Source organism: Centroberyx affinis, unplaced genomic scaffold (genome assembly GCF_046629955.1).
Source record: "Centroberyx affinis isolate AG114_WGS23_722 - 3 ecotype Tasmania unplaced genomic scaffold, CSIRO-AGI_Caff_v1 ptg002237l_1, whole genome shotgun sequence".
Taxonomy (NCBI): domain Eukaryota; kingdom Metazoa; phylum Chordata; class Actinopteri; order Beryciformes; family Berycidae; genus Centroberyx; species Centroberyx affinis.
The window spans coordinates 450,975-465,897 of NW_027280533.1; the positions used below are offsets into that span (position 1 = coordinate 450,975).

The 14,923-nt window shown below is 44.1% G+C and overlaps 1 protein-coding gene across 1 annotated transcript in view; it reads left to right on the forward strand.

The window, feature by feature from the left end:
* usp43a (ubiquitin specific peptidase 43a) overlaps window positions 1–14,923 on the forward strand; it is an 81,816-nt gene that overhangs the window by 39,062 nt on the left and 27,831 nt on the right. Inside the window, exon 3 of the mRNA XM_071532735.1 lies at window positions 638–741. Within this exon, the coding sequence (XP_071388836.1) occupies window positions 638–741 (104 nt within the window). The remainder of the gene's footprint in view (window positions 1–637; window positions 742–14,923) is intronic.

Below are 14,923 nucleotides of genomic sequence, written 5' to 3' on the forward strand. Positions count from 1 at the left end.
GCATATTCTATTCTCTTATATTCATATAACTGGGGGCACTGGAGAGCTCATTTCTGGTTTAGACAAAATGGCTCTTCTAATTTTTCCAAAACTTGGTCCAGTGGTAGAGGGGCAGCCCTAAGCCAGCTGGTGTTGCAAAATTCAGCTAAAATACTTAAAAGTGGCTGGAATTTGAACCGGCAGATCTCATGTCCCATTTCAGGTCCAGTCATGAATATGTGTGCATCTCCTGATGTGAAACATTATTGACTTTTGGTGAAAAATCTGACATGTGGCGCGGGCATGTATTGACAATTGCATAGCGTTGGCGGAGGTATGCACTCTACTGAGCGCATATCTCCATCTAGTTTATCTTTAGAAGAAAGTTAGGAGGCCAGTGTTAATGTTGTTTATTTTGATGCGGTTCTAAGGACGATGATGTCCTTAATTTATGACTCTTGTGTCTTGTGCTATGTGTTATGTAGTTTTGTGTGCTTGTGTTTTTGTTTTTATGTTTGCATCCTGCTGCAACGGGAATTTCCCCAATAAAGTTGAATTGGATTGAATGATATAATGTGTCCACTAAACTTATCATCTGTCTCCTCTGTCTCTCTCTCTCTCACTCACTCTCTCTCTCTCTCCCTCTCTCTCTCTCCAGGGACCCAGTGTACTGGAGGATCCCTCCACCCCCGGTTCAGCCAGCACACAGCAGCCTGGAGGTCGACACAGCTTTGTCCAGGAACACTTCCAGGCTCAGTACAGGTGAGACGCAGACAGAAACAGCATGTTCAGATAATATAAACTCACTCAGAGCTTATTGTACTTCACAGCGTGGATGATTCTTACTCCTTTGAGAGTGTTTGAGCTGCAGTGGAAGTCAAATCCAGTGATCTTCACAAACTTTGTAATTTTTAGGAATTTCTGTCAAGAGGATATAACTCAAACCTCTTAGTAAAAAGTAGGACGAGAATAAAGTTTGGAAACTATCTTAAGTATCTTATCAATTATGCAGTATGTAGCTTGGAATCCACCAGGCGCTAGATGTCTTGTCCTGAGGTTGTGTTTGGATAAACAGAGTGTATTACATACCATTAGAGAGAATAGGTATTCAGCACAGGTGAGAATGTATTTTTCTCTCCTGCGGATAGGAATCAGTAGCTGGAGAAAGTAGGTCAGACAGACCTGCGAAGGATTCAGGGGGATTTATCTTTAGTACTGGCTTCTGGCTCTCTTTGCTTCATACACAGCAGAAAGTCAGAGACACTGGCTCCCTAGTTAAATAGACCCTCCAATGGAACAGACTCCAGACCTCTCGGTAACCTTGTCAGCACATTTGGCTGTCTTCGCTCCCTTCACCTCTTACCTTCAGCTCTCGCTTGACTCCAGAACAGTGTAAACACGATAAAAGACAGTACAAGAAAACGCACATTCAAATATAGCTTGAAAAAACGCTGGCAGGCTTGTTTTATTTTTTAACTTAGTCTTGCTTTCGTGCTGTTTTTGGTTCCCAATGCTGACGAAACACAATGCACTGACTTTACAGCCAAGGTCTTAACTTGTCGGATTCTAATATTAAGGCAGGAATACGTAGCAAGAAGAGCATGAGGGAAGGGACAGTGAAGTGAGATGCTTGTGCAACATCTTTGGAGGGAAGTCAGCCCGCGATCGTGGTTTAAGATTGTGCTGAAAAGCGCCCACTGGACTCGATATGACCAGAGTGGAGACGGGATGAGATGAGTGGTGTGACTTCTGAGCGAACTGAGGTGGAGAGGTGTGTAAGTCGGTGCTATACCCATATAGTGCAAAGACTGGATAATTGGATGACTGGCCATGGCCAACTTGGGAGAACCATGGGAGAAAAATGTTTGAAGAACTATATGTAAAAGCACTCACCGCTGTGAGGGAAATAAATGAGCAGAATGTGAGACTCAGTCCGTGAGGACTTCTGTCATGAACTCCAATTCAGCACAGGATTTCCAATGTGCTAATGGGTACAGGACGGCTAAACACAACCACTGTACAGGGAGTTTTACTAATGCCTAAGGATAGGCTTCCAGGTTCACTGTTAATGAGGTAGGTCAATCCATACTGTAGCAGATTAAATAAGGTGTAGTTGCCAGTGACAGCAATCGCCATCTACAAAAGCCAGTCCCCAGTCTGCCTTGTCTCTGTAACAAATCAGTGATAAACAATGAGATGCACTCATTTCGAGTTGATGAACCAATAGCTTGGTTGATGGGTCGCTCATTGTAGGCGGTGTATTTTTCTGCTTTGTTATTTTTTTCCCCCGTGGTATCGAAAATGGCATCGCATATCGATATTTTCCTGGGTATTGTATCGAAGTTAGAAATTCTAGTATCGTGACAACCCTAATGCGCACCCAGGCAGACTTCTTGAAAAGCAGACCTGACACTGGGGACCTCCTCCTATCATATTTGGCTGAACCCGCACACTGAACCCACAGCAGATTAGTACGCGAGCCGATCGATAAAAAGGTCAACCTCTGACACTCGTACAGTATTGACCACTACAGCGCAAAGTTAACCAGCCATTCAGTCGTGGGATTATCCCATTCCCTCATCGACGGGCGATGGATTAAACGCTTAGAGGAGTACTGTATCCCCGCAGAGCCTCGTCTCCCAGCCCGACTAATTGAAAATTGTTTCCGCTAAATCCATTTTGACCACTGAGAGTCGGTTCTAGGAGCGAGGGAGGCTCTGAGCTGAGGGTGTTCGACTCAGCGCCCTCCCTCAAGGTGCTCAGCTCGAGTGTGTGTCTTCTCTGATGCTAACCTAAACGTCTGCAGCTCACACACACACACACACACTCTTTCTCTTACACCGCATTTATACAGACTCTCACATACAGTAGGGAGTAGGGAAAGCGTCCTTCAACTGGAAGAAGACCAGAGTTCAAGCTTCCATGACAGCAAGCATCCGGCCTGCTGAAGTGTCCTTGAGCGAAAAAACACCCAAAAAGAAGAAATCTGTAGTTCTCTTCTTCTTTCAGACATACACACACACACACACACACACACACACACACTCAGATCTGAGACCTGAGTGTTTATGTGACATTATCAGATTAGCTGCCAATTCATTAGCTGATTAGAGTAACAACGCTAGGGGAAATTTCACAACACAAGTCCCAGGAAACACCCACTGCATCTTCAAACAGCTTTGGGTGGGCTCTATTAATCCAATGCACCCCCCCCCCCCCCACACACACACACACACTCCCCCGCACACACACACAAACACAAACAAATACAAACCCCCTGTACTCTGCCTTTTTTCTTTTTCCAAGGCACACACACACACCCTCCCCCAACACACACAAACATCCCCTCCATACCATTTTTTTCTTTTCTTTTTGGAACAATTCAAGCTATATTTAGAGGGGCATTTCTTCTTGGCTCTGTTACTTGGCACTGAATGCAGGGCAATGCTCTCCCCTTGCATAAGAGTTCTATTTAGCTGCTGTAATTAGCTTTACGTGCTACACACACACACACACACACACACCAAGCACTGTTGAGTGGCGGTAATTAGCTATATATGAGCCACACGCATGCACAGTTATACTGTATGTGTACACACACACACAGACATTTATGCTGTATTTGCACACACATGCTCAGTGTGAATTGGTGTACTTAGCTGTGCATGCCACTGAGTCCTGGCACTGGGTTTTCCTGTGGGAGAGGGGCTAGGCATCAAGGCATGATTACTTCTGAGGCTGGTAGTGACACTGGAGTGGCTTTGTAATGGACCAGTAATGGACCATAGGTCACCAGTAAGCTCTTCTCCCATCATAATTATGGGTTTCTGCATTACCGCCTGCTAGATGCCTGTGTTTTTATACTGCAATTCAAGGGCTGGAATTGCATGGCTGCATTGACAGAGACTCAAGAAGTGTGGGTGTGTGTGTGTGTGTCGGGGTGGGGGTGGGGGGGGATTCTCCTCAGGCGAACAGGCTTGTCTGATGGCTGTAAGCTGTGTGAACCAACCTTCACCCTCCGGCGCATACAATACAGCATGCCACCCTCAAAGTGGAGTGTGTGTGTCATTGTCATTGCTGTAGCACTCAATCCAACCAGCATGCTTGTACACACACACACCCACACACTTAGTAATTACACCTTTGCTTCACACCTCCCTCCCTTAAGTAGATGTCTCAGTGTTGAGTGTAGCGATTTGACATTTCCCGCAGTCTAGCCCCGGTACTACGGCGGTTTTCTCCCGGTATTTCGGCGCGCCATCGCTGGTTGTAGCATCCGAACGAGCTCATCATGTAACTGCAAACCACATATGGGATTCGACTGAGGGGGTTTGAGAAGAAATCTATATTACAGTGAGAGAGAGGAAGGATGAGAGAGAGCAGAGGGATGTGATATCTCTCTGCAGGGTGCCTGCCTCCTCTGCAGCAGTGTGGGTGTGTGTCCGTGTCTCCAGCCCTGGATGAGGCGGTGTAAAGAACACATTTGGCAGAGCGGGAGTTGGCGCTGCTCACTTCTGTTCTGGCATCTGTTTTTAAAGTGTCTCTCACTGCCTATCACTGTTAAAATGATTATTAATCAATTCATGTATACAAGCACGTTTTTGCACATCATATATATAGCAGATATCATTTTCATGTGTTGGCTTTCTTTATACTCTCATATCCCTCTGCTGTATGTATTTTTTTTATACTCCATATATTTCACATCCTTTTTCGTCCCAGTAAGTATATACTTTTCGATACCTTCTGATATATTTCTGCTAAACATGTTTTACTGTCGAAATTGCCGATTGAGTGTGTTTACAAAACTCCCATTTGCTCTATTCTTATTTATATTCTATATTCCTTTGCTGTATCCTATTACTGTTTGCTGCTGCAGCCGGCCCAATCTTCCACTGAAGTTTCAGCACATCTCATCTTATATCCACAAAACTAACCCTAACCCTCCTCCCCATTTTCTGTCTGTGTTCAGTGTTCTATATTTGAAATTAGATTTTCTGTGTTTAAAACTGGTAAAGAATCACGTTGAGGTTGTGTAACTTCAACATGATTGTCACCTCAAATTCATTATAGAATAGCTAAAATACAGGATCAGTTTGTGGAAATGTTATTTTATCAACTAATCTGAATTTACCTACTATCCATCAACAAGTACCACATTTAGTTTCAGTTGTGTGGTATGGATCATTTTTGTAAAAGCAGGCATCACTTTTCCAAATTGGTGGATATCTCATTTTGGAACACATCTCTTGAAATGTATAAATCCCTTTTATATGATCAAACAACAAGCTCACCCTTTCTTAATTTTCTTACTAACTTCTTCCGTCTCTTAAAGCTTTGATCTGTTGTCTTTATTGCAGCCTCCTCGCCCTTTCTCAGTCTAGCACAGAGAGATCTCGCCTCTTTTCTTCCCTTTTCCCTCCTCTATGCCACCGGCTATTATACGACAAAACACACATCACATACACAAGTTATGCTCACCATGAAACCACTGTGAGTGTTGATTTGTTTCCAAACTCTGAGGCAATACCTTTCTCCCCCGTGGCTCACTCCCATCTGTTAAATAACTGACAAAGACACCTGTATACTGGGATATTTATGTGAATTCGGAGCTAAAAAGTCTGCTGCAGTGTGGGTATACTTCCATTTATTCTTCTCGGGCGAGTGTGTGTGTGTGAGGTGTGCTTACTTCTACTCATCTTCTCGTAAGTCTGACTCGGCCTCAGCTGGTCTCAGCGTGACGAGTCGCTCCCCCCCCCCCCCTCGTTCCCTCCCTCTCCTCCTCCTCTTTACTTCACATAATCACCGGTGAATTGGAGTCGCCGCGGCGTTCGCCTCTAAACGGCGGCCCGACAAAAGAGCAATCACACCCTCGCAATCTCGCGTTCTCTTATTTTAGTTTCTTTATGTGCTCCCGGCTGCCTCTGCCTCTATCTGCGTCTCTCTCTCTGGCCTGCCCTTTTCCCGCTGTCTCTCTCTCTACCTCTATATCTCTATATCTCTTAGTCTGTCTGCCTGTCTCTCTCTCTCTCTCTCTCCCCCTCTCCCTCCCACTTCCTCCTTCCTGATTCTTTTTATATCTCGCAGAGATGCTCCTCAGAGGCATTCGGTGGAGTTGTCTGATCTGAATAAATGTTTGCGATTAGGAGCCGCGGCTGTCTGGCGGTTTGGGCTGCCGATGTGGGAGTCGGCGGCTCCAGTCGCTCCGTTGTGCCGCGGCCCTTAAATGAGTCTTTGTCAACCCAACCACCCCCCCCCCCCCCCCCCAAACCCCCCTCCATTCCCCTCCGTCTGTCACTCTCCTCAGTTTGTGGCTTTTATTTTTAATGGCCTGGGAGACGTGCGGAAAGCCCCAGCCTCTATCTCCGTCTAGACAAACAAGATAGTTCAGAATGGTTTTTTTTGTTTTTTCTTTTTCTATTGTGATGGGTTTTTACTCAGATGCAGATTCAGCGTGAAAATGTTTGTATTATACAAATTAATATTTCACAGACTGAAGCTCAAAAAAAAAAAAAACGAGCAACTTAACGCAACAAAGTAAACTGCTATTGGTCCAATAAGAGATATTCTCTCCGCCAATTCTATGTTTTTCTGCACCGTATCCTTTGAAGGCTGGACGCTCCATAAAAGAGCACGAGCTTCATCTCGTCTTCAAAGGTGGCCCAAGGGTGCTCCGGCGTTCGCGCTGACCCCCTCGGAGGCGTTCGTCTGGCCGAACCGCAACTCAGAAGTTGAATGCGGCCAGAGTTTGACCTCCCTCCTTTGATTTGGATGCTCCCGCCGCCGACGGTGAGGTCTCCCAACGCACCGCCCCCCCCCCCCCCCACCCCCCCTGCTGACACCGCCCGGCTTCCTCCAGTGCCGCGCTTTGAAGCGGGTGCCGGCCAGTTAGTGTCGGGCATTATGAAACGGGAGCGCAAATGCCAAAGTCACCTGCCGCCTCGCTCTGGTCTGAATGCATCTCCTATATGATGCATATACACATGCATGTGTAGAGTAGACATACCCCCACATATACACACCTGCCTCCCCTGCACCGCTGTTACCTCCGATTACCCCAGGAACGGCTGCGTTGACTTAACCTTGAGCGCCCTGCGCCGCCAAACAAACCATTACAATTACACTGACCCAGCGCTGCGAAACAGCTGAACTGAAGCCAATTAGTTCTGTCTCTCTCTGATGCTGCTGCCTGACTCCGCATGGTGCTGAGGCTGCATGCTTTCTGAATGAGTAATACGATACCATGTGATACAGTACGATGCAATAACATGTAAAGTAGCTTCTCGGGAATTGGCTTGAGAGTTGTCAATGAGATGTAAAGAGCGTGTGTGTGTGTGTGTGTGTTTGTGAGATGAATGGAGTGTCTATAGGTGTGTGTGTGTGTGTGTGTGTGTGGTGACATGACAAATGCTAGCAGAACCACCAGCTGGCCAGAGAGCATGAGCGCCCAGCACACAACCTCCTACCTCCCATCTACACACTGCACCCTGCTCCAACTGACTCCAGTCTGAGAGTGTGTGTGGCTGTGTGTGCATGTGGCTGTGTGTGTGTGTGTGTGTTTTTCCTGGTAAATAACGAGTTGTCTGAGTCATATTAGCCCCCGGAGCTAGCCTTACACCACAGGCTGTGTTCTTAAACTTTTCTTGTCTCGGACCTAAACTGTGTACACTTGCCTCGGGGGATCTATAGCTTTGCTAAAACACACTGGTACTTTTCCACGAATGGGGGCCCAACAGAAACCCCTATAGAGAGAGAGAGAGTGACTCTGTGTGTGTGTGTGTGTGTGTGTGTGTGTGTGTGGACTACACATACCACTGCCTGGCCGGAGCAGATAGCACAGAAGAGTCCATTGTCTGGAGAATCAATTCCACCTCACATCTGTGCGCTGTTTCCTGCACCCTCACCCCTGACTCCAGAGATAAAGGGTGCGTGTGTGTGTGTGTGTGCGCGCATGTGTGTGTGTGTGTGTGTGAGAGAGAGAGAGAGAGAGAAAGAGACAGCCAGGACAATGCCCAGGAAGAGAGAAAGTGGTGATAACAGACAAGCCACCTCATATCAGCACACTACAGAGAGATCTCTCTGTCTCTCTCTCTCTCTCTCTCTCTCGATTACACAAACACACTGAATCATATCCATCCCGACCACATACATATTAATTCCGTACACACACACACCTTGGATCACAAAACGGCATGCGATGCTGTTTACTTTTGGAGGCAGGGAAGGTCAGCGTTAAAAAAAGAACACTCCTCTCTGTCGTCCCTAACTCTTCGGGGTGTCGGGCCGGTGAGCTCAAATGGGCTTTTGTTGCTCCGTGTTTTAACATGGAGGCTGACTGGATCCTTTCAAGCCGTCTCCTTCCGCAGAATCCACAGCGGCACTCCAGAGGCACTTCACTCAATCTTTTATAATATCTCTTAAGATACCTGGCAAGAACGCTTACTCAAGTCTTCAGTCTTAAGACTCTTCTAAGAGGTTTAACCCTTGGTAAAACAGCTGCTGTGAGGTGAGAGGAGTGAAGCTAAGAATAGAAAGAGCTGACAGTGACATTCATCGACTGTTTTCCAGTGCAGTCATCAAGTGATCCGGACAGAAACACAGAACAGCAGACATGAGTTGAGCTGCCTTGTTTTAGAGCGCTTGTCCCGTATGAACCCTGTGATGCTGCCTTCAAGTGAACCTCGTAATCTCCTACTTCCCGAGTTCAGAAGCTGTAAACACGACTTGCTATTCAAGTACTTTTGGTTGGCAATAACAAAATGGACCCTAGTTTTTTGGTGGCTGCTGAAAATGTGCATTGGCCAATTAAGTGATAATTTAATTACACATAAATACACAAATACACTTTAACCACGATAATTAACTTTTTCCTACTGTAGTCATATTTACAACTCTGTTGGGTCGTTCATGTTTAACTCATAATTACAACATCTCTGACAGCACTTGAAGGCACCACTTGTAATTCTTGAAGGCTGTCAGGCTGTTTAAAAACAAACAGAGAGAGAAGCCTTGGTCAATAGTCTATGATATTATTGTTGTTATATTAATAATAATATATATACTCACAGATGGCAATCACATATATAAAATTGTGCGCATATTTTTTCTGTTATGGCGGTAAGATTGCAAATCCTGCAAATAAAAATGTAACTGCGACTGTTTGGCATTTCTTTGGGTTCAGTCCAAATGAGACACGTGTGAAGCTGCACAGTAGTGTGCGGCGTTGATGCGTAATTGATGTTGCAGCAAAATAGTGATCCATGACGGCAGAAGTAGAGCCAGCCAAGTGCTAAAAGAGAGTCAGTGAACCTGGATAAAGTTGCACAAGTAGTCTATCCACCATAATTAATCAGCTTCTCTACCAGCCAGGGCAGGTAGCATTCCCAAACCTAATAAATTCCACACCTGTTAACACAAAACTGCTGTACACATTGTTCTACTCGTAACTTTTTAACTATTTGCCGAGAAAAATCCAGTAGTTTTAGGTGATCCACAACAATTCTAAAGATTCGCTTTCACTGATTTCGCTAGACCTGATTGCCAAAGGGGCATTTTGTAGACTAACTATTTTATCGAGGGAGAGAGTGACAGCGAGGCAGAGTGTGAGTGTGTGAGAGTGAAACTGAGAGAAAAGGAGATAGAGAGAGAAAGAGAGAGAGAGAGAGAGAAAGAGAGAGAGAGAGAGAGAGAGGGAGAGGTTAATTACGCTACTTGCTTCTTTTCAACCAATATAGCAATACTGTATTATTATCATCAAAGGAATATTGTCAATAGGTAAAATTTGATAATGCCCAAACCTATGAGAGAGAGTATATGAATGTGTGTGTGAGTTTGTGTGAGACTTAGTGTGAGTGTATGAGTGTGTGTGTGTGTGTGTGTGTGTGTGTGTGTGTGTGTGTGTGTGTGTGTGTGTGTGTGTGTGTGTGTGTGGTGTTTGAGACCTGAACAGCCCCTTGCCCTCTATGTAGCAGAGTTAATTTCCCCTGACAGGAGCCTGCTAGAGGTCTCTACACGTACTACGATAGAGAGAGATGAGTGCCCTCCCATCCACCACAGTGACACATGACTGACTGACTGACTGACTGACTGACAGGCAGACAGACAGGCAGACAGACAGACAGGCAGGCAGGCAGGCAGGCAGGCAGGCAGGCAGGCAGGCAGGCAGGCAGGCAGGCAGACAGACAGACAGACAGGGGAAAGTAACTCCCTCTACACTTCCTGTTTTAGGAGGACTGTGGAATCTGCATTAAAGGACTACACTGATTTTCGAGGAGTTTGGCCCATGGCCTGGTCCTCCCTCTATTAGTTTTGCATTAAAATGCATTTGCAACCAAAAATACTTGAATAATGTGTGACAAGACTGATTTTCAACTTCTGAAGATGGAAATAGAATTTCAGTAAGAGCACTTGAAAGTGTTAGTTGTTATTATTAATATTAAACACAGAAATAGTTGGCTGTAATAACTCTGCTAGGTTTCTATTTACTACATGGGTTAATGCACAGGTTGTTCTGGAAAAGAGGAATTCTGGACCTGAAAAGCTGAATTGAAGATGAATAACTTCAGAAAAATCAAGTCTTAAGTATCCCCTTAGATATGATAGTAGGTAAGATTAGAGTGAAATACAATAGGAATTATAGAGATGTTTTACACAAAAATAGGGTATCTTAATACAAATTCCAAATATTCACTTATGTGTTTTTTAATCTTGTTTAGTTTATAAACCATATACAAAGTGAGAAATCTCTGTCATCAAAGTTTATTGTGGCCTGAGCTTCATCTGATGAATCATAATGCAGCTGACAGAATGCAGCAGAGTTCACAGAATTCAGAATGTCAGTGTCATAAAGACAGACAGACCTGAAGACAGACTCAGACTCACAGTTTCATCTCTGATCGCTGTTCACCTGCACACTGAGACAGAAAACTCACGTTGCATTCAAATGAATGACAAACATCAACAACAACATCTGCCTTTTAGAAAGGAAACCATGGAGAGTGATTCCCATTCTGGTAAGCCACATGCATTTTTAATTTTATTATTTAACATAAAAAGATAAGTAGAGGATTTTGCTGTAGAGGTAAACAAGAGACAGCCCAGGATAGACTAGTTGTTTGTGTTGAAGGATTTTGTGTCTAGTTCTTCCTTAGCTGTATTTACATTGTAAATTCACAGTTAGTTTGGCTGTTGAAACAAAACTATGATGAAAGGCATAAGATGAAGCTGTGATGAAGCATGTTGACCTTGAATGAAGCTACACCAGGTGGCCTCATGGTTATTTGTTTCATTAAGATGTTGCCATTGCATTTCTTTCAGCATCCATGCAGATGTTCGCTCGACTCAATGCCCTTAATGACGATCGCCATGAAAACATCAACTGCATGTTTGCGAAAGTCCTGAAGGAGGAGCGTTACCTTTATGCTGAAGCCTCTAGTTTCTCTGGAGGTCCTGCTGAGCTGGACTGTGATCTTTCACCTCAGTCTGCTGTTGGTCTCGGCTCCAAACCTGCTTCTGGATTTGAGAGCCTCAATATATGGGAACCAATAGCCAGCACAGCTTCACCAGCATACAAACTGCTCTTGGATATGGACAAAGGAGACCTTCCTACCACAGAGAAAGAGTCTCCTCTCATGATCAAGGAAAATGCTGGAGCTTCCATCCACCCAGCTCAGCTTGTTGAGTCTCAGTCCAACCTGCTCCGCCTTGTTGAGGCTCCAGTGACTGATGACATCAAACTCATTGAGAGACTGAGTCAGCTTCAGCGCTCCCCCTTTGGTTTTGACGATGACTACCACCTGGAGGCAGTTGGACAGAGATACCTCTATGCTGCCCCAGGTGACTCATCTGGATTTGTGGCTGACTGCTGCTCACTCTGTGGATCCACTCTGGGCTGCCTGGATGAGTGGGAGCCACTGGTCAAATCCTACTGTGACTTGAAGAAGGAGGGATTTGGTGAGGAGCTCCTCTACACTTCATCACATCTCTCTAGATTTGTGCTGGACTGCTCCCCACAGCATGGGCCGACTCTGGACCATCTGGACAAATGGGAACCTGTTGTCAGCAGCACTGATTCTCACCTGATGCAGTTCCTCTCTCTCCTCCTGGAGAAGGAGGGAATTGATCAAAAGCACATCTATGCCTCCTCATCAGTGAGTTCTACATTTATACCTGCCTGTGCTGCACACCATGCCCCTATTCAAGATAACCTTGATGAATGGGAGCCAATCGTCAGAGCTGACTCTAAACTGATGCTGTTCCTCCAAGACTTGGAGAAGGAGGAAGAACAATGTCCTGAAAACTCTGTCACTGTCCTGCATGAACCTGAATGTTGTCCCACTGACAACCAGGCTGACCACCCTCCACCCATTCAGGAGGCTGAAGCTTCATGTTCAACTTCTTCTCTTCACCGTGTGTGTGAGGCTGTTGTTGACATCAAGGCTCCTACCAGTTTCCTCCATGAGGCCAAGGACACCAAGGATCTGTCTGGTCTGACCCTGGAAAACACACTTCCACCCGTCCAGCTTTTCGAACCTGCAGGACCTCAGAGTTCCAGTGCCAAAGACAGCCTGTCTGCAAAACCAAAGAAGAAGAAGCATGGCTTCTTTTGTTGGCTGTCCCGCATATTCCAGAGGAAGAACAAGAAATGTGCAACAGCACCTGCAGTCCACTTCTGAACTGCTGTCATCTTCCTATCCACTTTACAGAATCAACAACTGAATCATATTATTTCAATACAGTTGTTTTTTGCACCCTGTCACAGTGTCTTTGTACATTTCTTCAAAACCACCTTTATTCATGCAGTTATGGGTAACCTGTAGCCTGAAGCAGTGAAAGTAGTAAATTTATGTTGGGCATTAGAGATGTTTTCCTGTTAAGATGTAGGGGATCTCAATATAGAAGTTAAATATTCAATCATGGTTATCTTAATTAATTAGGTAATCAATTCACTCATAAAGTATCAAAAATATTTTAATTCAGAGATTACAGGCTGTTGTTGAAAGACTTGATATGCTGTGTTAACCTGTAGAGTGTTGTTAGGCCATTTGCAATACAGAGAAAGTTTATGTGCACAGGACTTAGTATTTTAATAAATGGTGGTATGAAAAGCAAAAAACAAATGGACACTTTAAAATTATGGCTCATATTCAATGTCTTTTGTTAAGTGAAATCCATCAGTCCTCTCCAGTGGTAAATAAAAAGGTGGGTAAAGTATGACCTCCGGTGGGTGATGGTCAAAGGGCAAACAACCACCAACATGATCAAAAATGATGCATAGTTTCAGAAAAGCATCAATTTATGATTATTTCCTTATAATACACTCTCTGTGTATTTTAACCATATCAATAAGCATGTATAGAATGGCACAAGCCCTTACCTGCCCCTTCAGACTCAAAATCTCCTCAGTTTTTAAGCTTAAACAGTCAGCTGGTGAGATTGCTGATGATTCTCACCTGTGCATATACAATTCTTTGGTAGAATATTATTGAATTTTTAAGAAAATGTTGCACACCTCTTTCCACAAGACCAATAAGACTACTTTCACATCTACATACACATACTTTTGAGGCAGTAATAAAGTAGAAAAAAGGTGGTTATAGCCCGGTTGGTGATTGTCTTACAGGGAAAACAACCACCAACAAAAATCATGTGTATTTTCAGAAAAGCATCAATTTATGATTTTTTTCCTTATAATATCTTATCCTTGTATAATGTAAAAATTTATGTCAGCATAAAAAGGAGGGTAAACTCTATTCTGTAAATATAAAGGTGGGTGGGTTTACCCTCCACTACACCCCTGCTCAGTGGGTTACGTCTCGGGGGGGCCAAAAAAAATACTCAAGGGGCCTGCAGCCCGGCTCCTGTCATCTGGGGCTGACCCTCCTGCCTCCATTTGGCTCTGTTAAATAGAGCAGCGCATTTATTCAGAAGTTGCAAGACTGATAACTGTCTTTTAAAAAAAAAAAACTATACTCAGATTAACTCAAAGATAATATATGATACACCACTGGAACATATTTAGCTAACGTTACAGTCAATGAAGCAACAATAGCCAGCTACATATTCCTTCACTCAGGTAGCAAACTTTACACTTCAGTTACAAAGATGGCTCATGTGAAAATGACAATGATATTTCTGTCTGTTTACAAGTTGAATTCACTTGAACACATTGTTTTATCACTCACATTGGGATGAATTGGGATGATTTGTTCTAAATATATTCTTTATGTTGGCGGTTGTTTGCCTTATGATGATCACTGACTGGAGGTCACAGTATACTTTGTATTTACCACTACATCACTGGTTGCATCAAATGTGGTGTGTTGGTAATTAATCCAAATGTGTAAAATGTGTCATTCCCATGATGATACATTTACACTGTCGTGTGAATCCCTACTGTAGTATGGTGTGTAACCTTGCAGGAGGCACATGTATCTACTGCAGGACAAACCCATGGCCGACTTATTAATATCTGGTGATGCCTTTCCACGAGATAACCTAACCTGGGTCCATGAATATTCATATGGCACTCAGTACTTTATCATTTATCATTTATAATAGGCCTAGGGGGATCTCAGGTGTTTACACATATTCTTTTTACTTACTGATGCATGCATGCATCACGTGTTGTTTGTCTGCCTTGCTGCAAAACGTGTTTCTCCCTGTAAGGCCATGAACATTTCTCTATGGTATGAGGAAAAGATGAGCTATTTGGCTCCAGCAACAGGAACTGATTGAAGGTGTCAAGTCATTCTAGGCCTAAGTTGTGTTGATGGAAGACTGAAATGGGTCCCTACAGTGGTTTGGAGAGACAGCTGATGGTTTTTTGGCAGGAAATTTCTGATTTTCTGTGGAGCTGCCGAATGTGTCATAACATTCCTCAAATGTAAAACAAGCTGAATACAATGCTGTGGCCTTGTAAGTATTATATTAAAAATGGTCCAAA